This window comes from Haplochromis burtoni, unplaced genomic scaffold, assembly GCF_018398535.1.
Source record: "Haplochromis burtoni strain Fernald_Lab_line unplaced genomic scaffold, NCSU_Asbu1 Contig_329, whole genome shotgun sequence".
Classification (NCBI taxonomy): domain Eukaryota; kingdom Metazoa; phylum Chordata; class Actinopteri; order Cichliformes; family Cichlidae; genus Haplochromis; species Haplochromis burtoni.
The window spans coordinates 543,635-569,087 of record NW_024582690.1 but is presented as its reverse complement, the minus strand read 5'-3'; the positions used below and the strand labels follow the sequence as shown (position 1 = coordinate 569,087).

Genomic DNA, 25,453 nt, shown 5'->3' with positions numbered 1-25,453 from the left:
CCACCACGATAAGGTAGCGATTCAAGGAGGGACCAGACGATTTTTAGCCATGTATTTTAAAATTTACTGTAAGTTTCTATGTCCAATGTTTTTATAAATAGCCTTTTTAAAGTCAGATGATTGTTTTTGATAGAGCTTGCATTGATATTTTCTTTTTGTAGCACTTGAATTTCATATTAATGACATTTAAAAGAAATATTTTTGCATCCTGAGCACCCTGTATTACATGTAGTCAATGTATTGGTCAGTTTGGTTCTCAAACTCTATTAAATACATGAAAAAACAGCACCATAAAAAAATTAAAATTAAAAATATTTTCCGAATATTCCTGCATATTTTGGGGTCATTTAGTTGATCATTTACCTTAACTTAGACTCCTGGTGTGGTTAAAATATTAATAAAAAATGCAGAATAATGTTTGGCTGTGTGTAGATGCCAATTCAATGAAATTTCCCCCCAAAATTGCACATGTCAAACTAATCCAGACATTTAGCCTGTAGTCCACAAACATAAAAAACAAATATATGTTGTTATATTTTTAAATATTAAAAAAAAGACAGTAGGGTGTACTCTGGACATAAAAGTTTGAGAAACTGAAAGAAAGGTGGACAGGTAATGGTGTACCGTTTAAAAAAATCTTTACACTTTAAAAAAAAAGTACACAGAATTAAAAATAAAATGCCAGAAATATCAAACTGACAGTACACAGGCAGAGAAGCGTAGGGATACAGTATTTATGTCGAAACAAACAACCAAACACCTTCACTCAGGTTGGTACCTAAATGAATGAAAGCACCATGCATGAAAGAATTTTACTTCCATTATTTTTATGTCTTTATAGGAGTATCTCACATGTCCATGTGTCTGCATGAATAAATTACAGCTGCTGTGCTGTCAGATCAGTGCAATTCCTCAGCATGACCAGAATTTGTCATTGTGTGGAAGGCAATATAGCAGCTTCATGACCTGTGTGTATGTTTTTGGTGTGTGTGTGTGTGTGCATACGTTTTTAATGCTTCCTATGTTGGTTGACAGCAGTTCTGCTACAACAAACCAGATGAGATTCAAGCATCTGTTTTTTCAGACATAACCTCTAGAAGAGGAGAAGTGGGTGAGCGTGACAGTGGGCAGTTGAGTGGCAGATTACTTCAAATTACAGGAAAATTATTTACAAGTATATGTGTATGTATTGTTTCCCAAATTGGAAAATTTTGAAATTTTGAAAAGCAATTTCCTACAGAGGTTTTTCAAAGTAATGCCTCCAAAGGGACAGACATGCAAACGTTCCACTTTCTCACTTTATGTGTATGTATAATAGAGACAATGATATGCTGTGTGAGACAGTCAATACAGCTTAGCACCTAGAATCACTGCTGTCACAGAGGTGCTACTGAGAGATGAAGTCACATAATCATTCCCTTGTGATGCCAGGCTCTCTGTTCTGAAGCATCCTAAGCACTGCATATAAAGGAGGAACACAACAGTTTTTTCTACCTATAGCTAAGGGAAATGATTTATGTGAACTGTAATGCAAACTTTAGGGGGTTCAGCTACAGTTATTGTAATTTTACACACAGGTACAAGCATATCTATGGAACATACAGTACACTGGCATGAAGAAAATTGCTGATCGCAGAACTCTTCTTGCACAGAACAGTAGAAATCCACATGTAAATGAGCTGGAATTCATATCCAATCAGAATAAATGGACTGTAACTGAGAATCATCCCAATTATTATGAGCACATTACAGTTAGTAGGGCATAATTTGTATTCACAAAGAAAGGGTTGTCTCGTGTTAATTCTTGTACATTTTGCTCACAATATATCCCCTTTTCCCTGTCCACATAGACTGTGATGTGGATTGTTTAATACACCTGTAGTCTAGCATGATAGCACGATGAAAGTGTAGGCTTGGCTTACACAGAACATTGCACATTATAGACAATTCGTTCTGAGCAGCAGCATACAGAAAGTGTCTCAAGGACTTCTTAGATTGGGTGTAGACTGTAATGTTGGTCATCATTTGTGTATATTGTATATACTGAATATATTTGGTTGTGATTCCAAAACAGTCGTTTGTTGGAATGTGAAAGGGTGTCACAGCATGCCCACTGAAACAGTTTTATGAACAAAGACTCAACAAAGTCTTACAGTGCCTAAATTTATAAAGATTCTCCTGGTGTGACTGGTGCTACAAACACCATCTACAACCATCAGGAATGCAGCTTGATCAAAAGATTCTGGCTCTATTCTTTGAAAGAAAAAAAAAATCGGGTAAAAAGTACAACATGAAATGGTTGAGATTCCAACAAAAGTGAAAATCTATTCGCAGCAGCAGTAGACTCATTTATGGGTACAATTGGAAGTGCAAAACAAACATGTAGATATATGATCACCTAGAAAACACATTTTCAGTCTGAACACGTTTGTTATGAAAGCTGTTTTCTCTTGGTTGTTTTAAAAAGAAAAATCAGGTTTCGTGAGCTCACTGGACTATACACTGGACTATAATATGATAAGCACCCTGAAACCCAATCTAGGTTACGCATACACACTGGGAACGTTTTGCAGTTTTTTTTTCTTTTTTCTTTTTTAGTTGCCTGCAACAGTCACCAGTAATCTGCCACCCGCCTTCAGTGACTTGGCATTTCCCAGCTTGTGCTTTTGGCAGGGGATAAACTGAGAGCTTTGAGAATTATGTCCCATGGTGAGTCAAGTGATTCAAAAGGGACATTAACTCCCAATTTCGGACTTCATCTCTCTGCCAGAAGAAAGACACAAACATGACAGAAAATGTCTCAGGCTCAAATAGTGGAAAATTGAAAGTGGTCTGGAGTTTAGTGTGGTTGGCAGATATTGGCGAAGCAAAAGTGATGGCTGTGATTGAGACTGTTCTTTTGAAGTAAAGCTACGAAGGCTGTCAGACCTAAATAGATTGTCTAAATTTTGAAGAAAGAAAATATCTTTTTTGGATTTTTTTTCTTTTTTCTTTTTTTGCTTTATTGAGATTGTGAAGGCAGACAGACGTGGCTTTTTCTTAGCCTTTGTGGCTTAATATTTCTTTATATTTACTTTTATCAGTATTGAATATGAACTTTGGATGCAGTAAACCAGTATTGCTGAAATCCTGACTGCCCAAGATTACATGTACTTTATTCAGTTCAGTCAGTAAATCGTTGAAAATGAGGCGGTCTGGCAGCTTATTGAAATTGACTGTCAACAAAATATGTGCTTTGCGGTACGACGTAGATATATACAGCCATATATACAGCCTGCCATACGGTGCTTCCACACTTCCAGCAGGCCATAAGGTGGAACTTTCCACATTCCAGAATTTTCTCTTCACCTCAGCCACTCCATTACCATGAATGATACCGAGTGATTCCACAGCTGCCTGACTCTTTCTTCTATGTCTATATGTGACTCTTTCTTATTTTAACTCTTGGTGATGTATAGACAGACAATGATAAAGGTTAACTGGAGCTATGTTACATTTTTACTGGTTATGGATTAAGTGGTGAGATGGCTCCAATGGAGACCTGTTACGACTCATAGCAGCAACTACAATTAGAAGGGGGTCCTGTTATGGCTGTGGCTTAGGAGATATAGCAGCTCATCTGCTAATCTTACTGACTGCTCCAGTGTGCAAGTATCCTTGGGCAAGCTATTGAACCCCAAATTGCTTTCTGGTGCATCCAGTGGAGTGTGAATGCTAGATAGAAATGACTTAGATGTAGAGAAAAGGTAAATGGGGAAATGAGGCACTTTCTATAAACTGTATAAAGTGCTCAAGTAAAGTAGAAAAGCACTATGTAAGACCTTTTCCATTTATTGCTAAACTTTGTCTGATTTTCTGGTGGGGTTTTCTCTACCAAAATCTATCTCTGCCCTGCCCTTCTGGCTATCATAGGAAGGAAAAATATATGTCAATGCTTTTGCATTCTTTGGGAAATGTAGCTGGGTAATTATGTCATTGGCATCGGTGAGCCAGAATTTGCGCTTGTTTTTTGCTTTCACTTTGCAGTCGCGCGAACTGTGTATTGAGAGCGACAGTACTGATTGGTGAGTGACGACAATTTGCGCACCAATTCCTCTGACATCGTCTCATCAATCGATAGCTTACTATGCAAACATGACAAGTGAAATCTCCTGCAGCAAGCTTAAACATGTGAGAGGTTGATCGCGCAGAGAATCGCTGAGCGTTATGTGAGTGCGTGTGTAAAAGCAGCAGGATTTATATTTCAGTTCTGCTCAGCGAAATAAGACAGGTCAGGGTGAAGAGGTGACCACAAAACGGAAAAGTTATGTCAAATCAGACTATAAGGCAAAAAGAAAGTGCAGCTTTATGGTTTCATGGACAAAAGAATTTCTGTGGCTGCAATATGACGAGCTAAATAACCAGGGCTGCACATAAGTGGTCCGCAGGTGCGCATTCGCTGTCAAAATAAAAAACGCGCACAAGATAAGAAGTTGCAACGCGTGTTTGCAGTACATAAGATTTTCTGGAGGAGGACAGACATTTGTTTAGAACTCTTAAAGATGTCGAAGAAGCTCCTTTAAGCAATTACTGTGTGTTCCTCCACCTCCAAAGAAATGTCAGAAGGAGTCCGAACCACAAAAGAAGCACGTATTCTCGGAAAAGTGGTTGCAGGAGGTGAGCTGGCTTCAAACAAATGATGAACGCACAGAGATGTGGTGCGGAATGTGCCGTGAAAATCCCACTCTAGCGGACAAAAACAGTGCTTTTTATATGGACGCAAACGCGCGTTGCAACTTCTTATCTGGTGCGCGTCTTTTATTTTGACAGCGAATGCGCACATGCGGACCACTTATGTGCACCCGTGTAAATAACATAATGTTCTGCCGGGTGTGTTGTTGGTTTTCTCTCGATTTCTGAGTCGACAAGCGCCTTTGTTACTGGGACCAGTCATTTTAAGAAAGGCCCCCATTAGAACCCATGAGAAATGCAAGAAATGCATTATTGCTCAGTCTGCAATATCTTTCCCAGAACAAACACCAATTGCAAATAACATACTAAAAATAAACCTGAAAAATCTGTTTAGAACAGCGTACTATGTTGCAAAGAGTGAACTACCACTGGCACAATTTAGCAGTCTTTGCAAACTTCAAAAAGCAAATGGCCTCGATCTTGGTTCCACTTGCCTCTTACCAATGACTTCAGTGGAAATTTCAAATTCAGGATCTGACAAAGACTGATTCATGTCCTACACAGTTCTTACAAGTTCATAGAAATTTCTGTTCAATTAGAACCAAGTATTTGAGTTGATGATTGTAATTTTTATACAATGTTGTAATTAGTGTTTCAACAATTTTTTGATTAATGTTTTGTTTCTGTTACAATATTATACTTTAATGTATAATATTGTAAAGGAAACAAAACATCAATCAAAAAATTGCTCTCTTTTTTTATTCGGGCTACTTAAATTTATTTTGGGCTACCAAAAACTGAAGAGTCCCTGCCCGAAGGGCCACCAGGGATTTTGAAATTTTGCGAGCCCTGCACCATGGTAAATATATATAAATATATAGAAACACAGTCACTGCAATTATTCACTGATAAAGTGTTTTGTGCGCTTGACTACAAAACTTTACCCGTTTTCATGAAATCCTGGCGAGAGACGTGCACCATTAATCACACTTTACCCTATGCTAACTAATATATGTCCTGTGACAATCAGCAGCCAGACTGCTAATACACCCGGAAGCACATCACTGTTCTAATTGGCATTGCTGTTCTCCAGTGTTCCTTGTGTGAAACTCCCAGTGTTGATCGCTGCTGAGCTGTTGATAGGAAAAGGTGAGGGAAGACAAAAACAGCAAGGTTGGATTTTGGGAAAAGGCTGGGTTGAGGGGAAAAAAAGGTATGATCACATAACCTCTACATTCTGTATTGCGGCAACATCTTGCCCTGCAGGTGGGAAATCAAACACTTATGGTAAAAATAGCCTTGAGATACTGCACCACTTTTACCCCAGCATGGAAAAAACAAAATATGTGTTCATGTCACAACATATATTTAACAAAATCAATGAATGCTAATCTACCCACTATGTTAGGTTTTTATTTTATTTTATGTTTTATTTTATTTTTTTCACAAGAAGCTGTCGTAGCCACGATTTGCTAGCATTGTGCTAAACAGAAGTGTTGTTTTGTAATATATGGTCCTAAAAGAAAGCAAAATTCTTACTACTTTCAGTAAACTCTGTGGGCTAACATCCAGGAAAGTTCAAAGGTGCGTCAGTTTGGATACTTAGTAAGTAGTGCTGGTGTACTGCCACTGTTTTCGGTAGGGTAGTGAACAATTATAACTAGGCAGGCCTTTGTCCACATCTAATTTTAAAGTCCTAGTTTTCCCTGTTAGGCAGCTAGCTAGCGTTAGCGTCGCCATCAATGCTGATGTTTGTTGTTTTAAAATTTGACCGATACTCCATTGCCCGCTAAAAAAAATTAACTGGAACCATTGCTACATGTAGCCACCCACACTTGTCTATGTGAACTGAAGTATGAAGTCATAACTGCAAGTCTAAGTATGGAAGTATGAGATTTGAGACAGAACACAATAAAGAAATCAGCTTTCTACTCATATTGGCTCCTGTTGTGAGAAAGAGGAAGGAAAAGCTGTCAAATTATTCTCTGACATCCTCAAAGAGGCCCATTGCAGCCCACTGGCATCTGTAAGCCCACCTTACTGGAAGGAATAAATGGTGCCGAATGACACTGAGGATGTTTGCTTTGATAATGCCAAAGCCTGTTTGTGTCTGTGTCAGGAGTCGGGCGGTTAATCCAGCCTACATTCCAGGTCCTGATATCAATGCCGTGTTTGAGAACCGTTGGGCGAGACTTGCTGTCATGCTTGAGGAGAGCAGCCGTTGCTTTACACTGTCTGCTTTCTATGAAAGGAAGGGGGTGTATGGGAAGGAGCAGGGACACATATTCTGTCGGATTTACTTTTCTATTCAGTTGCGTTGGATCAGTACCTCGTTCCAGGCCAGCACAAAAAGAGAAACCTTTCTGTATCTGTGTTGTTATCAAATCATAATTGCTTTTTTCTTCTTCTTTTTTTTCCTGTTTTTTTGCAGAATTTATGAGCGGGTGATAGACCCTCCCCAGATGGAGCTCACCCCAGGCAGTGGAGTGTGGCTTGGCCAGCATAGCCACAGACATGGTCTGTTTAAGGTAAGACTCCACAGATAATATGCACACTTTATGCACCTTAGCATGTTTCACATTCAACATTGCCAGGTGTAATTGGGCAGATTTACAGTAGGTTGTGTGGGGGAAGAACGCCAGCTGTAAGATGCAAGAGTAAAGTATGGAGGGCTTACAGAGGAGCTGCAAAAAGCGCAGCTTGAGCTTTTCCTCCCTTGTTTCCAAGCCCATCACAATGATGTCGATTTTTAATCTGTGCTTGTTTTCTCCAGCTTCTGCATGCATTCGCAGCAGGGAGCAGACATGGCAGGGAATCACAAGGACATGCACATTCCCTTGATATTCCTACCTCTACTGCCCACCCGTCATGCAATCAATGGGCCTTTTTTGTCTTTGTAACACTGATTAGCCAATAGGCCCTTTTGTGGTGTGATTTATGTCTCCTCTTCATGCTTTGACACTATCGCTGCTGCACATGAGTACCATTCCTTCTCCGTTTACCTCCTCCTTCATCCCTTCTTGCATCGACACTTCAAGGAACTCCTTCTTTTAGTCAAAGACTCTGGTCTTGAAAGACAGAGCCCCATCAGGCAGTTCCCTACCTGCAGTCAGCTCGGTGCCTTCCATGTGCAGGGAGCACTAAAAAGTGTTTGTCAGCAGCCAAGACAGAGTGTGGAAGAGCGAAAGCTTGTGTGAAGAGACTGAGGGAATGAGGAAGTTCTCCCTTCAGATTGACACAAAGTTAAGATGAGAGATCGTGTCTGACAAGTGCAGTAGCTCATTGTATCAGTGACCTGCTGCTTTGTGCATGATAAAGGTTATTTAGAGCTGCACGTTTCCCCTCCTGTTCACATCATTAGTTGTTACAGGAAAAGTGACGTTCAGATGTCTGAGACCTCCAGATGCTATTCACCTTTTCTTGAAAATGTAGTGCTGTTATTTTTTATATTGCAGCTGATAATATTAGATGAACAATTCAAAACCCTGTTTTCTTTTTTGATTGCATGGAATTCACACATTCAACTCATACTGCTACAACTTTTTTTTTTGTTCATGTTGTTCCAAAGAGCTTCTTATGAAGTCAAGAATCCTTAGCTTCCTGTGCTGCTCTCTTTGAACACTTCAGTGTAGCCACAATTTCACGCTTAGAAAACCCCTCTCGACTGATGACTCTTCCCCTGAATTCTTTTGCTATCTTTCCCACTGTCACAGTGCTACTTAGTATGCAGCGTTTTAGCTGGAAACTTGAGGTGCAGCCATATTTTTAGCAGATGAACAATAGTTTATGTAGTTTTGTACAAGCCAGGCAGGTCAACGGAAGGCAATTCCTGTGAGGGATCCAGCTCAAAAGTGTCCTTTAATCTGAGAGAATTAACACGGTCATTGCTGCAAATGCGTTTTTCGGTTTTAAAATAATACAGAGATGCGTTCTTTATTTTACTGTTATTACTTATAGATGTCCAGCTGTATGATTACTTCCAGGCTTACATAGAAATGTAGGAGAATTTGGATCCGGTCTGTGAGACACACTTGTATATTTTTCGCTGCCTGCATGCATACAGGTCACATGTTGCTCATAAAGCAACCTCTGAAATCGTAACAATGGTTTGTGTTCCAATTAGCATCCAAGGTCCTGCTAAAGGAGGCGAGTTACCTACTTACATTTAAACATTGTCTACTTCTCCTTTTCTTTTTAATTATTGTTCCTTTGATTGTGTTGTTGGAAAAGAAAATGTGGTTAAATATACCAGTTGTAAGCTGTTGTTTTTTTTATTCCCCAGTCTTTAACCCTTTAAAGCCGGTCGGAGCGGGCACGCTCCGTTTTGCGTAACTATTTTTAAATCCCGGTAGCACTACAACCACGTAAGCTAGCGCAATAATTTTTTTTGCATATGAAACCGGAGTTGTACTTACATCTTATGCCTAGGTCACAGTTTCCTTCCACATATAGCTTTACAAAAACTGCATAAAAAGCACTTGCAGCAACAAAAACATAATATTCCAGAAACACGCTTTGCCGATCCGATCAGCTGTTTGTAACACTTCCTACGTCCATCAGCGCAAACTATCACATGTCCGCCATGACCTGGCCGAAACCGGAAGTGGCGGAATTTTGCGGAAACGTAGTTTTTTACCATCAGGGCCTCATGAGCCTATACTGGTGTTTTTAAAAGTTATGTTTGACTTCATGGCTTTCTGTGTCGTTTCTGGGATGCTTAGGACTCATATTGCACTGCTGGAAATACTTTATTTTGATGCATATGCTGTTATTTTGCAAATTTGCATTATAATATTTATTTTTGTTTTTCCTGCAGTATATAAAAATTCGTGTATTTCAAAAATAAAACTATGAAGACACTCAAAATAAAGATACTGTGGTAGGAAACTATTTTGTGCAACTTTTTTGTATTTACAGTTTTGAGGGATAAGCCTCTTAAATTTCTCTAACTAGAAATATATGTTAAAAAAACAAAAATGATTTTCAATTTTTGTGTAGTTTATTGCACTTTTTTTGCAATTTATGTAATTACTATGCACTTAATGCATACATTTTATTAAAGATTTGGGCTATAATGGTTGTATTGATGTATAGCAACTTGAAATGCTCCCAAAAATGGCTCCACACCATGTAAAAATATAATATAAGCTCTGGCGGACTTGGTTCTATGGTAGGTCTTAAAGGGTTAATATTTATATAACTGTATTTAAAGCACAGGGACACAGCATGCCTCCAACAATACACCATTGGTACCTCTACCGCAGCAATTTCCTAATGTTGTAAACCTCAACATCTGGCAATAAACCCCATTCTGATTCTGATCTGATCCTGATTCTGATTCTGATTCTGATTCTAAGTCATTAGTTTAATCTGTGCACAAAGAGAATGTAGAAAGTTTGAAAATGTGGCATTGTCCAACTTGTTTGCTATTCTCCTCACACACTCCCTATTGCTCCTTCCTTTAACCTGCTAAAGACGAGAGGATAAACTTAGGTCTCCTCATGTCTAAAGCTGAGAAGGGCTTGTTGGGAAACGGGAGAGGAAAAAAAATAAATAAAGAGGCGAGGTGAAGGGAAGAGAAAAATAGCCAAGAGCTATAGAAGTAACACTGCAGATAGAGATAGGGGGTGAAATAAAGCAGCAGCTGTAATCTATCGCATTCAGTGTGCGGGAATGGGATAATGATAAGATGGGCTAACTAGGCCTTTAAATAAAGCATATTGAGCCCTTGCAGTAGCTTGGGATGCTCTTCATCCTCTCAACACTCCTCCTCCAGGGAACCTCTCCATCTGAGGGAGCAACTGTAATAAATTATCTTTATCTAGAATCCATTGTGCCAAGGATGCTGACTCCTCAGGGACTCCGCAAGCTCGTTTGGAACCGCTGCTTTTGTGAAACGCTCTATGTTTCATGCACTACAGGACAATAATGAATCTAGTATGGACAATGATGGAAAGCCTGAATGCATTACATAAGGCAGTGTGAAGTTTCAGGAGTCAACGTCTCCTTTACCTTACCTGCGTCTCACTTTGTCCTCTGTTGCCCAGTTGTTTAAATTACTTTCTTTATCTTTTCTTCACGCACCTCATCTTTTTCAGTGCATCACTCAAACATTACCATTTTATCCTTTGATATGTTCGCTCTCTTCAACCCAGTATCAGTGGTAATACAGTAATAATACAATACAGGCTGGGGTTAATTCAGCCTACTTTATAATGTAAAATGGAAAAGAAACTCTTGGGATGAATGGGAAATTTGCACATTTTGGAATAAATTTGAATTTTTTGAAGAGCTGAACTTTAAAAAATCCTCTATATTTTCCTTGTAGTTGCTCTGCATTCCCTTGTTCATAGTTTAAGAGTAGGGTTTAGGGCTTACAGATTTTTATATCAGTGTATGAATCATTTGTATTTTTTCAATACTAGTTGCTGGACAGATAAATAAGACTCTGCCATTATTCATTTCTAAAGTTTCCTTACCATAAGCGCATAAAATAAATTCTCAACTCTTAAAACACGATTCTATGTGCTTAAATTCAGGTTAACGTCCTTGATATGTCACAGAGTGTGTTTATCAGGAGGGCTCCCATTAGGTTCTAGTGCAAAATAATTTTCCATGCAATTGGATGACTTTTACAGCTAAGTAAACTTTTCAAACATCATTGTTTGAAACTGAAGCTGAAGAAATTGTGTGTGCTCACAGCATAAGAGGTTCATGTGTGTGTATGTGGGTTGTTGGGTTTTTTGCTCAAAAACAGAACAATCCACTGTTTACTTGCCTATGTGTGGCATTACAGCAGGGTGTAATGAGCTGTCTCTCAAGTCTGCATATGGGGGTCAAAGTTTTTACTGTTCCTTTATGCCCTTTTGATAGGTCGATACAAACACAGTTAATAACATTTGATGACCTTCAGACCCCGCTAGAACACGGAAATGTCATGTTGTGCATGATCAAATGGAGGAAAAAGTACTGCTGAATAAAATCTCTTCCAGGATAATAAACGTCTGTCAGTGCTGCCTGCAGGCAAAGCTTTGGCCAACCTGGCCTTCAGGGCGTCACTGAGTGAAATAAGTATTTGATACTCTATAACCCAGCTAGAATTTTAGCTCCCACAGATTGTTTGACTGACTGATTGTAATCTCAGTCAATGACAGTCAATTGCAGATCTGTATCTCAACTCCTATATAAAGCACACATGTCTACAGGATCAATTTCTTCCATTTCCACATCTTCACTACTGTAGGCAAGACCAAAGAGCTATGAAAGGTAGTCAGGGACAAGATTGTAGAGCTACACCAGGCTGGAATGGCTGTAAGACCATCAGCAAGAAGCTTGGGGAGAAAGTGACAGCTGTCAGAGGGATTATCCAGGGATGCAAGAAATGGCCACCGATTGCCCTCAGTCTACAGCTCCATGAAAGATTTTGCATTACAATATGGGACAAAACTATACAGGAGGAGCGTGTTAATGATCTGAAGGCAGTTCGGACCACAGTCCCCAAGAACGCCATGTTTGGAGGAAGATAAATGCTGGGTATTACCCAAAGAACACAAACCACACAGTCAAGCATGGAGGTGGAAATATTGTACTTTGGGGCTGTTTTTCTGCTACAGAATGACTTCTAATTGAGGAGCAAGTGGACAGCGGCCATGTACTGTAAAATCTTTGAAGACAACCTCCTTCCCTCAGCCAGAACACTGAAGATGGGTCATGAATGACATGAATGACAAGCAGCAGCCAGTAAACCTAAAGGATTTAGAGTTTCAGTAAAAAGGAGTGGGCCAAAAGTCCCTCATAAGATGTGTGCAAACCTCATGACCAACTACAAAAACCATCTTACCGCTGTGCTTGCCAAGAACTAAGTCATATTTTTCTTGCATATAAAATAGTTATTTCACTCAATGACATGCAAATCGGTTCATCACTTTTATGTAATGTGTCTTTTCTGGAGTTTTTGGTTGATATACTGACTCTTTCTGTTTAAAATAAAACTACTATAAAAATTAGAGACTGTTCATTTCTTTGGAATTGAACAAACTTACAAATTGAGCAGGGGATCAAATAATTATTTTCTCCACTGTAATTTCATAGCAGTAATTGTTGAATAGACACATAGACACAAATACTTCCATACCTGGATGAGCACCACTTTCATCAGCCATATTCATTCCTTTTCCCCATCCTTAGTCAGAACCAAACTTTAAATCAATCCTTCCCTTGAATCCAAATCCCAAAGGCCAACCAAAGCTTAAAGGTGCCCAGAAAGCCAAGGTTGCATCACTTTGAGGAAAGCCACTGGTTTCTCAGGAATGCAGAAAACTCACACACACGCACACACGCACACACAGTCTACGTGTGCCAAATTATTTGGGCATGCTGATTGAGCCATATACTTCTAGAAACTGGCCTTTTTTTGTGCATGTTTTTAGTACATTTGTACATTTGAAATTATTTGCAAAAGCATTTAAGTTACAGGCACAGAACAAGTATGAGCTTGACCTGGGGACTCCCTGCCTTGGTTTAACAGTGTTTTAGAGGACAGTTTTATACCCAAATTGAGAAATTACCCCTTTTTTAATTCAATGGACCAAATATAATTGAACAGGTGATACTTTAGAAAAATTACCAAACTTAACTGTAGTTTTTAATTGCTTTCTCTCTATAGTGAAGCACACTGACTTCAATGCGGCTGAACTGACAATTTTCAGCTTTATTCGAAAGATGTTAATATTCACATCAGATGAACAGCGTAGGAACTCTAGTCTGTACTCAGGGCCAGACTGAAATACTAATTAAGTCCTACAGTCTGGAATCAGCTCAGGCCAGTCTTCACACATTTAAAGCAGGTCACAGGCTGAAAAAATTTTCGAGAGAGTATTTTCTTTTCTATTTTCTGTTTATTAAAATCTTTTATTCTCAATGTTACATTGTATCAAAGAAAACTCCACTGCAAATATCTATATCTCAGTGGTATCGTCTTGTTCATTAACATTGTTGATGCGATTTTGACAATGTTTTCAAGCTGAAAGCACACAGTCTGATGTGCACTCGTCTTTACCTCAGTTTTGAATCGAAATATTAATAGCGTTTGTCCTGATAAATCATGAAGGTAATTTAGTCCTAACAAACTGTTAACTCAGCCATTTAGTGAAGTGGAAAAAATTACCATCAGTGTTTAATTACTGTAGCTCTTTTCAATATGTCTGCATTTGTAATCAGTGACCAGCAGGCCATTCAGAAGCCTAGGGCATCCCAACTGACACTGGGTAAAAGTCCATCAAGGGCTGAAACACAAACACTCATGCGCTCACTTGCGTGAATCAGGTTGCAGTCATTAGTTATTGCTAGCACGCCTGCAAACACGGGGAATTATGCCCGGACAAGAGGTCAACCGCTGTACCGCTAAGTCGCCCCTCTTATTCATTTCAAATCCAATGTGCATAGATAAAAAACAGAGAAAGGTGTCCCTGTCCTATACTGTATGCAGCTTAAAATACAGCTGTGTGATGCTCTCATACTGCAAGACTGAGAGTGTGGTTCACAGACACAAAGTTTGACAGTGCAACATATGTACTGTATACGTGTATGTTTTAGAGAGAGAGGGGAGTTTTTATGACCTCTGTTCAAATTGCTCACTGATCACTGACAGTGATGTGCGGTCAGAGCTGCTGTATTACACCACTGGGACAGGCATCTGTGATCTACACCTTCATTTCCATTCGATGTGACACTGACAATCTTTTCTTCACCATCCACTGCCCACACCGCCCGTATGTGTGAGAGAAAGTGTGTGTGTGTGTGTGTGTACGCACGTGTGTGTATCCTCAGTCTGTGCTGCAATCCTGTTTGCCTAGAGGCTCCCTCTCTCTTTCTGTGAAATAAAGGCAGGTGTTGCTTGCATCACAAGGCCAGACCAAATGCACTGTAAATAGATTTGACACACACAAATAGCAGAGAGGACGATGCAGATTGTGCTTGCGGTATAGAATTCTAATGTTCTTCCAGCATGTGTTATCAGGCACCGCTTCGAAGGAATGGAGAGAGTATATTACCCCCTGTGGTGCGTGTATGTGTGGGCAAACCTGCGTGTCACTAGTTCGGTTTTCCATTAGAGATGGTGCCTTTTTTCCAAGATTGTTCCTTGTGGTCATCATGAAGCCTCTATTTACCAGTCGTCCACCTCTAGAGATAGCCTGTCATTCAGAGTGATTGACAGCCAGTCTTTTAAAAGAGAGAACTTTCAGTCATAAGCCATATACTACTGCCTGTGTGTGGCTTTTACTCTAGTTCAGTTAAAACTGATGCTGTAAGTAAAGTACAAGAGTTAATTTTTAAACAGCTGCGCTTGTGAATTCTGACCATTTCTGAAATAGTAGACACTGGTTCTTCAGCAGTCAGTTCCAAATTTCTTTTTAAATTGCTGTCTGTAGTTGAATGCTGATTCTACATAGTTTCTAACATTGCACTTTCAAACAAGAAAGCTCTATGTCCTCTTTGATTCAGGTGTGGAATGAAAACACTCCACTTGGAAACAATAGAATGAGAATACAGACCCTTTTGTTATTAGTAAGCAGATATCTTTCCTTTCCTATAAAGTAGAAATTCTTCCTTGGTATTCTAAAGAGCTTGGAAAGAAAAGCATCTGGACTTCTCTAGGTTTCTTGAAGATGTTTCACCTCTCATCTGAGAAGCTTCTTCAGTTCTAAGAGCAATTGGTGGAGAGTCCCAGATTTTAAGCCCTGTGGGAGTGTCCCCAAGAGGGTCATGGACCCCCTATTGATCCTATTGAGCCTAATCACACGAGCGAAGGTGTGAAAATGGGTGTAGGTCACAATCAGCCAAGGTTTCAGGTGAACCATTGTGAAACCTAGGCTACGTCCACACTAGCCCGGATAGATTTGAAAACGGCGTTTTCGTCTGAAAACGCTCCGCATCCACACTAGCATTTTCAGTCTTTTTCACAGAGTTGTGCGCCCACAAAACGGCCAAAAACACTCACGTTCCAGTTCTGCACATGTGCAAAAGCGAGTGAGACATAAGAATTTGAAGAAAAGCTATCTGGAGCATGTACAAACAGATATTAATCTTTTTTAGGGCTGTCAAAAGTGAGAGCAATCAAAACAACTTCTGTATAATGCCCTCCGCTATCTTTGTTTAATTGGTCACATGAATGCATCACATGCGTCATCGTTTTAGAAAGTTTGCGTTTTCGAGTGTCCACACTGCTATGGGACAGCTCCGTTTTGAAATGTGTGGGTTTGTGAGAGCGTTTTCAAAACGCTGCTTTTTTCCTCAGGGAAAACGCAGTCTCATTGTGGACGTAGCCCTAGTTCAACATTTATTAGACTCTGAGTCACAATGTTGGTGAATCTGTAAAGAGTATTTGTGAGTTTGCAGCAGATCATCTCTCATTTCTCAGGTATAGTCTCACTTTTCAAAAAATTATATTAAACAATCTTGTGAAAAAGTCCATCGCCCTCTTTCCTAGACATCTTCATCCTGATCATAGCCCTCATGTCCTGATTACTGATCCTTCATCAGGTCCTCAAAGTAGTCCTTCCATCTTCTCAGCACACTCTCTTCACTTATTAACACATCATCTCTTCATCTCTGTCCTTAATCACCTTAATCTGGTGCATATCCTTTCCAGCTCAATTTCTCTGCCTAGCCAACTGATGTTCATGAGCCGCATGTGTGAGCTTTGAGTGAAAAGTCTAAATAACTGACAGTTTTAAATGGATTTATTTTATTTATTGACCAAATTTCCTTTTTTTTTCTTTTTGTTTGTTTTTAATAGTAATTGACGATAGTGAATATCAAACATGTATCTGCTAAACAGCAGTACTTTTTTTCTTTGTGAGCACATTAATGTGCTCAAATGGGATCCATTATGGTCTTCCTCATTTTCTATCGCACATGTGTCATCATAATGGTGAATGATGTTTGAAATGATGAAGTCAGTGTATGAGCAAGCTATCTAGGAGTCAGAAGCTGAAGCGTTTTACTGCTTTAGGTGCTCTGTTTCAGACCATTTTTTCAACTCTTGGGTCTGTATGGTGTCAGTAGTGTCCTTATATGGTCGTCTCAGGCACGCCGCTCTAGCCATGAGCAAAGAAGCCACACCCACCTGCTGTTTAAATCTCCTGTACCGGGATTTGCCAAAGGCTGTGTTTAAACTGTTGTAAATAACTTGTTGGCCTGTAATCTGTGAAACATATGTCAAACCCATCTCCCTTGAATGATGAAAAGTCATTCTAAGCCACAATCAACATTCCTGTCACAAGGTTAGAATGACTCTGTTTACCAATATTTCACATAAAAAAACACACAGAAACATTAATTTTGACACAACACTGGCAGCTAAGCAGAAGATAGCTGGGAGGGGAAGAGGGCTATAGGGGCATGTTTCATACAGTGACGGGGTTTGCATTAAGGCCCACTGATAATTAGAGTTTATTTCTAAGTCTAAATCGTGAAAGCTACACTAGTCAAGCCCAAGAGTGTGATTGTGGAGATAGAAATGAATATGTCTTTATTTATATTGTCTCCTTTTCTCTTTTCACTTCACCCTCCCTCTCTGTTGCCAGGGCATTATTCAGGATGTGAAGCTGATTTTTGCTCCCAACGGCTACATCACACAGTGTCCAAACCTTAACCGTAGTAAGTACCGTGATTAAATTCATGCATAGTATTGAGTATTAACAACATGATAGAAAAAAAAACTTTAGTTTTATTAGTGTGTGCTATTGTCAGCTGGTGGTCACCTCTATGGAAAGCTTTGAAAGGCTCTGTCTCCTCGGGTAAAACCTCTCTCCATTTTTGTCTCCTTCCTCTGCTCTGGCAACGTGGCTTTATTGTGCTGTATATCAGATTCAGTGCAGCCTCTCTCTTTGGCTCCTCCATCTGTTTACTGTCAAAAAACAGATTAAGATACAGGGCCACCGCTGCACTACTGTCTCTGTCACTTGATCAATAAGGCAATCACACCTGGGTGCTTTATTGCTGATACTAACAACAGGCTCAATCCTAAGACAAAGAGTCTACAGCTATGTAAAGCTTCCCTTTTGTTTACTGTTGGGTGAGCTGTGGCCAAATAAATGTAGTCATTCTAATGACTTCTGTCTTCTCCTCTGTTAATCTCCTATTTAAATGCTTTCCTGTTGCTTTTCTTTTCTTTGTCTCTTCTTTGTTTTGGTGCTTGCTGTTCATCCCTTGAGCCTGTCCCACCTGCAGTGATTTTCTGAGCCTGGTGCAAGGCATCATGGACCTTCAGGAACTACTGGCTAAGATGACCTTGAAGGTACGAGCAAAGAATAACCTCCCACGCAGAAAACTGCTACAACTGAGTCACAAGAGAATTAGAACCCTAGGAGAATGTACAGTATGGTGTACCACCACAGTAAAGGGAGGTTTTTCAGATAAAAGAAACAGCCAATTTGCAAAATGCTGGCAACCATGTCGTAAAGGCTTAAATAAGGTACCAACTAATACCTTTTTCAAGTTGCAATCTGACATGTAAATAAAAAATAAATGAAAATGAATAAATAACTTCCTTCTTCAGTGCAGCTGGAGAAATCCAGCCCCTTTGATTTTGTTGCCGCTTTCACTGAAGCACATTGTTCTGTCTCTTCTGAAGTCAGCGTCTCGTTTTTGTTTAATTTCAACAACACGGTGCCCAGTAAAGACATAAGTTATTGTTAGGGAAACAAAAAAGAAACCATAATCTGTCTTTAGAAAATATGATTATTCTGCCTCTTATTATTGTGAGCATGAATCAAAGTAGTTTTTAAAAAGAAAAATACAAAAGATAATAACGTGCACGGGAAGGGAAACAGAAAACAGACAGTTACTTTGTCCCAAATGGTCGTTCTGTTTTTACAGTTTTCACTTTGAATACAATTACTCCACAACAATAGAAATAAATGTGAATGCACCCACTTTGTTAAAGCTCCTTGGTCATGCAAATTACTTGTTTATAGAGTAAAAACGTTGATGGTAAACCTCATAGGGACAAAGTTAATCCCACTTATCAAATGTTCAGCATCTAAACAAAATTTAGATTTGGTCAAAAAAATGACAGTGAAGTGTCTATAAAATGTGCACCTTTAAAAGAGAAACCAGCAAAGTCATCAAATACCTAACCCAGATCTTTCTTGTTATGCTTAGCACCACATGACCATGCCACCAAGTTTATGAATACAATATCTTGAGAACAAGGTGCTGTAGGATTTTCAAACTGATGCCATTAGTGCATCTCCTAAAATCTCTGACATGTTCAAATGTTGGTCACGTTTTTTGAAAATCTTATGAACACGATAAATCGAGAAAGATGTCACCTAGGATTTTCAAATTTATACCATACGAGTTTCAGTCTCAAAATCATCAGAGGTCAACTTTTCTAAAAATCACTTAGTATTATCAAATAATACCACAGGTGAATCTGCTTGGAGGCTGAGGGCAGCAGCACTGGCAGTGTTTTTTGACCAGTAGCAATCATTGGAAGCTATGAGATTATGATTTTGATAATGATCTTTATTTATTGCTTTCCAATGTACTGTTCTTTCTCTTGGTGTTTTACACCCTGGACAAAGGCCTCACACTATGCCACACCTTTACTGTTTTCAGTAGTAGCTAACTGTTTAAGCAGTATAAAGGTTTTCTATTAGGTTTGATATTAGGTTTTTCACACACATAACGGACATGCGAACCAGGGTTCATAAAGGTGTCATGAAATGATGACTGCACTGGTACAATCAGAGGTTACCAGGCAGCATGCATTTAAGCTTAGAACCAAATTATTATTATTATTAACCTTTATTTAACCAGGAAAAGTCCCATTGAGATTAAAAACCTCTTTTTCAAGGGAGTCCTGGCCAAGAGGCGACAACATGTTGAAATTACAAAGTTAAATTACAAAGCATGACCCATTTCTAAGACTGAACATCTGCATAAACGAATGCGTATGAACGTGTGCTTGTGTGTGCGTGCGCACTGCATGAGTGAGTGATATAAGGTGAGAGTGGATGAAACAAAGACATCTTGGTGGGTGGTTGAGCTGTAGAGTCATTTTCGGCGTAAATAAGGATGAGATGAAGAACATTACCCCACCGGTACCTCCTACTTCACATGAGTGCAGCCTAACCTATTGCCACGTGACCTCACTGCACGTACAAGCCGCAGCAGGGAGAATGCAGTCATCTCCACGGCTAAATGGCTGTCTGCCTCTGTGATGTGGAAAATAGAGGAATTCAGCATGAGGTGAATAATTGCTTGGTCCTGAGCGTGTGACGTGGAGTGTCAAGGTGGGGTGAGATGACAACGCATTTGCATGCATTACACCTGAGATGGAGCCCGAGGATGTCTTTGTGCCAAAAAGTATACTAGACAAAGCTCAGGACCTTTGTTTCATGATACCACAGCATGCAGTATCAGTATTGATCCAGTTTTGTTTCCCCATATTTAAAATTTTGATTCGCTCCAGTTACTAAAAAGGAAGAAAAAAAACATGATGTTTACTCGGATACATCCAAACTACCGTTTGGTATTCACCCATGTATGTCATTTCAGTTCTTGAAGTCGGCAGATATTAGACGTCTCTGAATTTTGGGTTGAGTTTTCAAAGATATTTCTTATTTTGTGGAGCAGCATATATATGTTCTTTATTTTATTTATCATAAAGCATCATGAATGAACCATTCAAGCTAAGATAAATATTCCCTTTAAAACATTTGCTCACATAGAAATAGTGAAAAGTTGACTGCTTGAAGTTGCTTGGGCATTACCGCAGGGCCAGCTTCAAAGCTTCACAGAGGCAAAAAGCAAATGATGATAATAATATTAATAGGTAACATTTTATAATATGGGCTGTGACTGAGGGAGCAATTGCCCTGTAATTAAAATAAATTTAAGTACATTTTTATTGAAATTACAATGTAGTTATACTTTCATAATACAAATCTATTTGAATATGTTTATTTATATATCTACAAACACTTAAAGGTAAGCATACTAGAATAAGGAGTATTGAGTCAGGTTTTTACTGAAATAATTATACTGTAAGTAAACTGAAGTATATGTAAGTAATTTTACATAGTGCATGAGTAAATTTAAGTATTGCATAACATCAGGTATTTTAAAGAAAAGGAGACAGATTATTCTGTAAGTAGGTACTTTGTTGTAAGTACTATCTAAGTAACTTTAAGTTGTGCATACGTAATGTATTTTACAGGAAAGAAGAAATAATTACATTATAAGTTAATTTAATTAGTGTATAAGTACCATTAAATAATAACTATTGCTATAAATATCACTACTAATATTGTTATTAGTAAGCGTAACCCAGCAGTCTGATCCTGCAGTTTTAGAAGGTTAAATCCAAAGGATAAGTATTTTTGAATATAAATTTCTATAATATATACATGTTCTCTGTGTTCTCTCTGTTTACTTCGGCTTCCTCCCACAGTCCAAAGACATCCATGGAGTTAATTGGCAGAATAGAATGGCTTTACTATGATTATGAATAATGATCTATGGAAACCCAAAATACAATTCATTAATTCCTTCCTAATTCACTAAAATGTGCAGATGAGCCCTTTTGCAAATTAAATACCAGCTTAATGTGGTGAAAATCTTCTATATTAACCTCTGCAAACTGTTTTTTTCTGTCACTACTGTAATCCCAAGTGCTAAAGCATTACCATCACTTGAATTATAGATGCACTGATGCACTGAGTTTCAAACCAAATCCCAATGTGTGTTTGTTTCATTGTTCCAACTAAAATATGATAAGCGCTTAACGACAGACAATTCAGATCTTGATTACAAACAAAATTTAATTAAATGTTCATTGGCCCAAGACTCACTGGTCCCCAGAATATGATAAGATTGAACTTTTACGTGCTTGACATATCTGTCAGACAAGCAGGAACGGCAACAAGTGATGAATGACGTAAATATCATAATGTGAGGCTTCTGGTGTGTCGACTTTGTGTTTAGCTGGGACTTCACACCTCTCTCAGACTGTTGTATCCACCATAGGAGATCCATGCCTCTTAACCTGTGACTTCTTTATGCATCGTCACGGCACCATTTGATGCTCACACTGTACAGGAAAGGTATTCCTCTGTGGTGCCTCAAGGCAGCCTCCGAGCCTTTGAAATTGCTTTTCAAACATTTTGTTTTTGGGCTTTGACAGGACATATCTCTACTATTCATAACTCGCACAGCATTCCAGCAGCCAGCCGAGACTTCTCTAAATGAAGTAAAAGGCCTCTGTGACATCCAGCATTTTTTCTTTTTTCCTGAAAAGCGTCTATCATTTCCCAGCTACTCCTGTCTTTTTGACTCTGAGACCTGGGCAGCTCTCAGAGGAGCGAAGTGGTGGAAAGGCAGGGTTGCAAACCGTCTAAGTAGACCTTATAATTTCTGAGTGCTCAGATCAGTTGGAGTTTTCAGATTTCTCCAGCTTCCCATCTATGAAACAGAACTCAGATTTTGTGTGTGTGTATATTTTGTATTTTTTAGGCACATGTAATATACACATAAACCCAACAAATTTTCAAATGATAACTTGAGGATAGTGGGTTAATGTACAGGTATTCCCAAGCCAAAAAATCGAAAATCTAGGCTAACTGAGTGGAATAAAATATCTCAAAGAGAAAAGAAATCTGATTTTGGTCTACTCCAACCCATGTGCCACACAGTTGTCAGTCAAAGATGCTTCACTTGTGTTGAGAGACAGCTGTGAGGAGTGTCAAGCATGAAATAAGCTGAAGAAGAAGGGGCTGATCAGTGTGTAGGAATATAAGAAGGGTGAGGTGGGATCGAAGCTGTTAGTCCTGTCATTTCTCAGTAGATTATAGCCTAAGGTCTCAAGCATGAGCTGAATGATGATGACTTATTATTCTATGTGCCCTACTAATGAGTGGCTCCTGGCGGAGCACCTCACGGTGAAAACCATCCAGGGCATGCCAGGGGGAATATGGGGAGGGGATGAGGGGTAAAACCAGCATGCGCACTTAGACTTCTGATTTCATTTTGTGACTCTGGCGATTCTGTGTACAGCTGAACTATGCTGAGTCTAGGCTGACCCAGCTGGAAGGATGTCATTGCGAGAGGACCTGCAGTGCCAACGGTCTGGTCTACCGGGATAAGGAGCTGTGGGTAGAACCTGAGAACTGCAGGAACTGTGCATGCAAGGTGAGTGCCAACCTCATCCTCAAAGAGTGAGACCTTGGCTTTTGGTTATCTACTTTCAATTATCACACCCTAAAAACCTCCTTATCAAACACTTTAATCTCACACTGGTGACACATAATAGTGCAGCAGCATCTTACGGTCCTTTTTCTCTCTTTAATGCAGTCTTTCCAGCCACCATACCTGCCACTTAGCTCTCTTAACTTGCCTTCCCATCAGACCTCCTATTCACCCAGCCCGAGCATCATCTCTCTCTGCCTCCTGCCCGCCTCCTAATAAGTGCCCCCTAATCAGCCTGACTGCCTGCACTCATACATAGGAGCCAGATTTTAAAATGCAGTGAATCAGGCCATCGCTGGCCTGGGAGAATTAGACTTGCTGCATCATTGCACATCAAGCACAGGGTGAAGTTTTGTCAGTCTGGTTTCCTCCCATGGACATGCCATTAACTGATAACCAGGGTGTCCCAGGGAATCATTTCAGATGACTCTTGAAATGAAGAGGCGATGGCAGAGAGCGAGGTATCAGTCTCAAAAATTAAGACAGTCCTTAAGGACCTCGACTGTCATCAGGTTACACTCATTCAGTCTCTACTGTGTGAATAATCTGTTTTCAGATTACATGGCATCATCGTTTGTTCATTTTTCTTAAATAGCACAGCTGTCAGTTTAAGAGTAGTTCTAAATATAATGTTATGAATAGTTTAGCTGGTTTATATGACACTTGGAAGGAAAACTTTGCTGCTTTTGCTGTGTGTATGAACACGTCGCGAAGAGCTCTTTATACCTTAGCTAAGGTTAAAAAGGTGCTCTATAGGTGCAAATAAGGTGTAATCAACAACTTTCAACTACTGCAAACCTTAGTGGATAAAAACATGTATCACACTATATGTGTTACAGATTTAGTGGTAAAAAAAAAAGTCCCCAACCCCCAAGCTAAAGATTTAAAATGACATAAATACTTAAGCAAATGTATCCTATACTGAGACACAGAAGGGAGGAGACATACATTCAAAGTGAATTTTACAGCAGTGCCATAGGCAAGACCCTTATGTTCACACCGAGCTTTGGATTTTTCCTTGTAATGTTTGTTTTTATTCATTTAAAACAAAAGAATATCACCTGCTCTTACAGAACGGTGTGGTCGAGTGTCGCAGGATTTTCTGTCCTCTGGCAAACTGCTCAGAAGACTTGTTGCCTGTACATGTGGATGGAAATTGCTGCAAGACATGCAGACGTAAGTATAATGAGTAAGAACCAAAGTGTTTACAGAGGTCAAGAAAAAGAGCCATTTTTACATAGACATGTTAATTGGGTTCAAAATTAGGAAAAACTTGGCATGATGCCCTGTATCTGCCACCTCTTTTAGGCTATAAGTGGCTGAGAAGTGCCTGATTTGCTTTGTTCATTTGTCACTTTTTGGAATGAGCTCTTCTTAGCTTGCTATCTTATGCTTTCGACACCATCTACACCATTACTTTTGAAGTGCCAAAGCAAGAGAAGATTTCTGGTGTTGCCTTTTTGCAGCAGTGTAACAATGTCACATTGTTTCTTGTTCTTTGCTAGAGAGAGACAGCAATTGGCACAGCCACAAAATATAGCTTTTAGGTTAGATAAACTAGTGTTGTGCCTTAAAAAAAATCCCCTTATTGACTCACTATTCACTGTAATGGATAGCTAAAGACTGACTCGGTAATAAGGGGCTAAATTTGAAAACCAATTGTTGCCTACTGGTCACTTCAGTATCAGGCTGTGATGCTGATGCACTTGTAGCTCTGGACTTTGTTAAGTTGCTTTTTCATGCTTTTTTGTTTTTTTACCAAAAGCTTTGGTGCTTGCTTCTAATAAGCAGTTTTGTAGCCATGATTGAAAGCAGCAAGGATTGCTGCAGGTCTGTTTGAAAATATGATGTATTCACACTGTTTACTTGGTCCAACCAACAACACAAACCTCGAAATTAGCAAAATCAGCTAAAGCAAAGCAGGAACTTTGTACATCTAAACCAGGGGTAGGGAACTCCAGGCCTCGAGAGCCGGTGTCCTGCAGGTTTTAGACATCACTCTGGGTCAACACACCTAAATCAAATGATTAGTTCATTACCAGGCCTCTGGAGAAGTTCAAGACATGTTGAGCAGGTAATTTAGCCATTTAAATCAGCTGTGTTGGATCAAGGACACATCTAAAACCTGCAGGACACCGGCTCTCGAGGCCTGGAGTTCCCTACCCCAGATCTAACCAGATAGATAGGTGCAACTTTTGTTTTTTTAATGTGTTGGGCTGGGCTGTTGTTTCTGGGCAATGTTCTTCTGACACAGTGAAATCAGAGTAAGCTATGGGCCAAGAGCGAAGATCACAGTCATCTGATTTTTATGGAAGCTGAAATGGAATCACTGTAAAAAGCACACAGGGGTCTGCTTACTGCTCAGAGACAACTGTCTTCTTACTATACTGCAAAAACACTGAATCCCCAAAGTACAGACAGCCTTTGAATAATTTCAGCCTCCTCTGCCTCTCCCTCCATTCACTCCTTCCTCGTCTTCCTCCCCTGTGAACATCAGAGCTCTGGCACAAACGAATGATGGAGCGGC

At 39.5% G+C, this 25,453-nt stretch overlaps 1 protein-coding gene across 2 annotated transcripts in view; it reads left to right on the top strand.

Annotated features, from left to right (window-relative positions):
- LOC102292316 (protein kinase C-binding protein NELL1) overlaps positions 1–25,453 on the top strand; it is a 322,495-nt gene that overhangs the window by 104,112 nt on the left and 192,930 nt on the right. Inside the window, exons 4-8 of one of the 2 annotated variants that reach the window (XM_014340030.2) lie at positions 7,103–7,199; positions 17,259–17,331; positions 17,889–17,971; positions 22,735–22,869; positions 24,000–24,102. In XM_014340030.2, coding sequence (XP_014195516.1) covers positions 7,103–7,199; positions 17,259–17,331; positions 17,889–17,971; positions 22,735–22,869; positions 24,000–24,102 — 491 coding nt within the window. Of the gene's footprint in view, positions 1–6,106; positions 7,200–17,258; positions 17,332–17,888; positions 17,972–22,734; positions 22,870–23,999; positions 24,103–25,453 lie in introns of those variants that run through there. The other variant, XM_042228525.1, reaches the window with a different exon arrangement.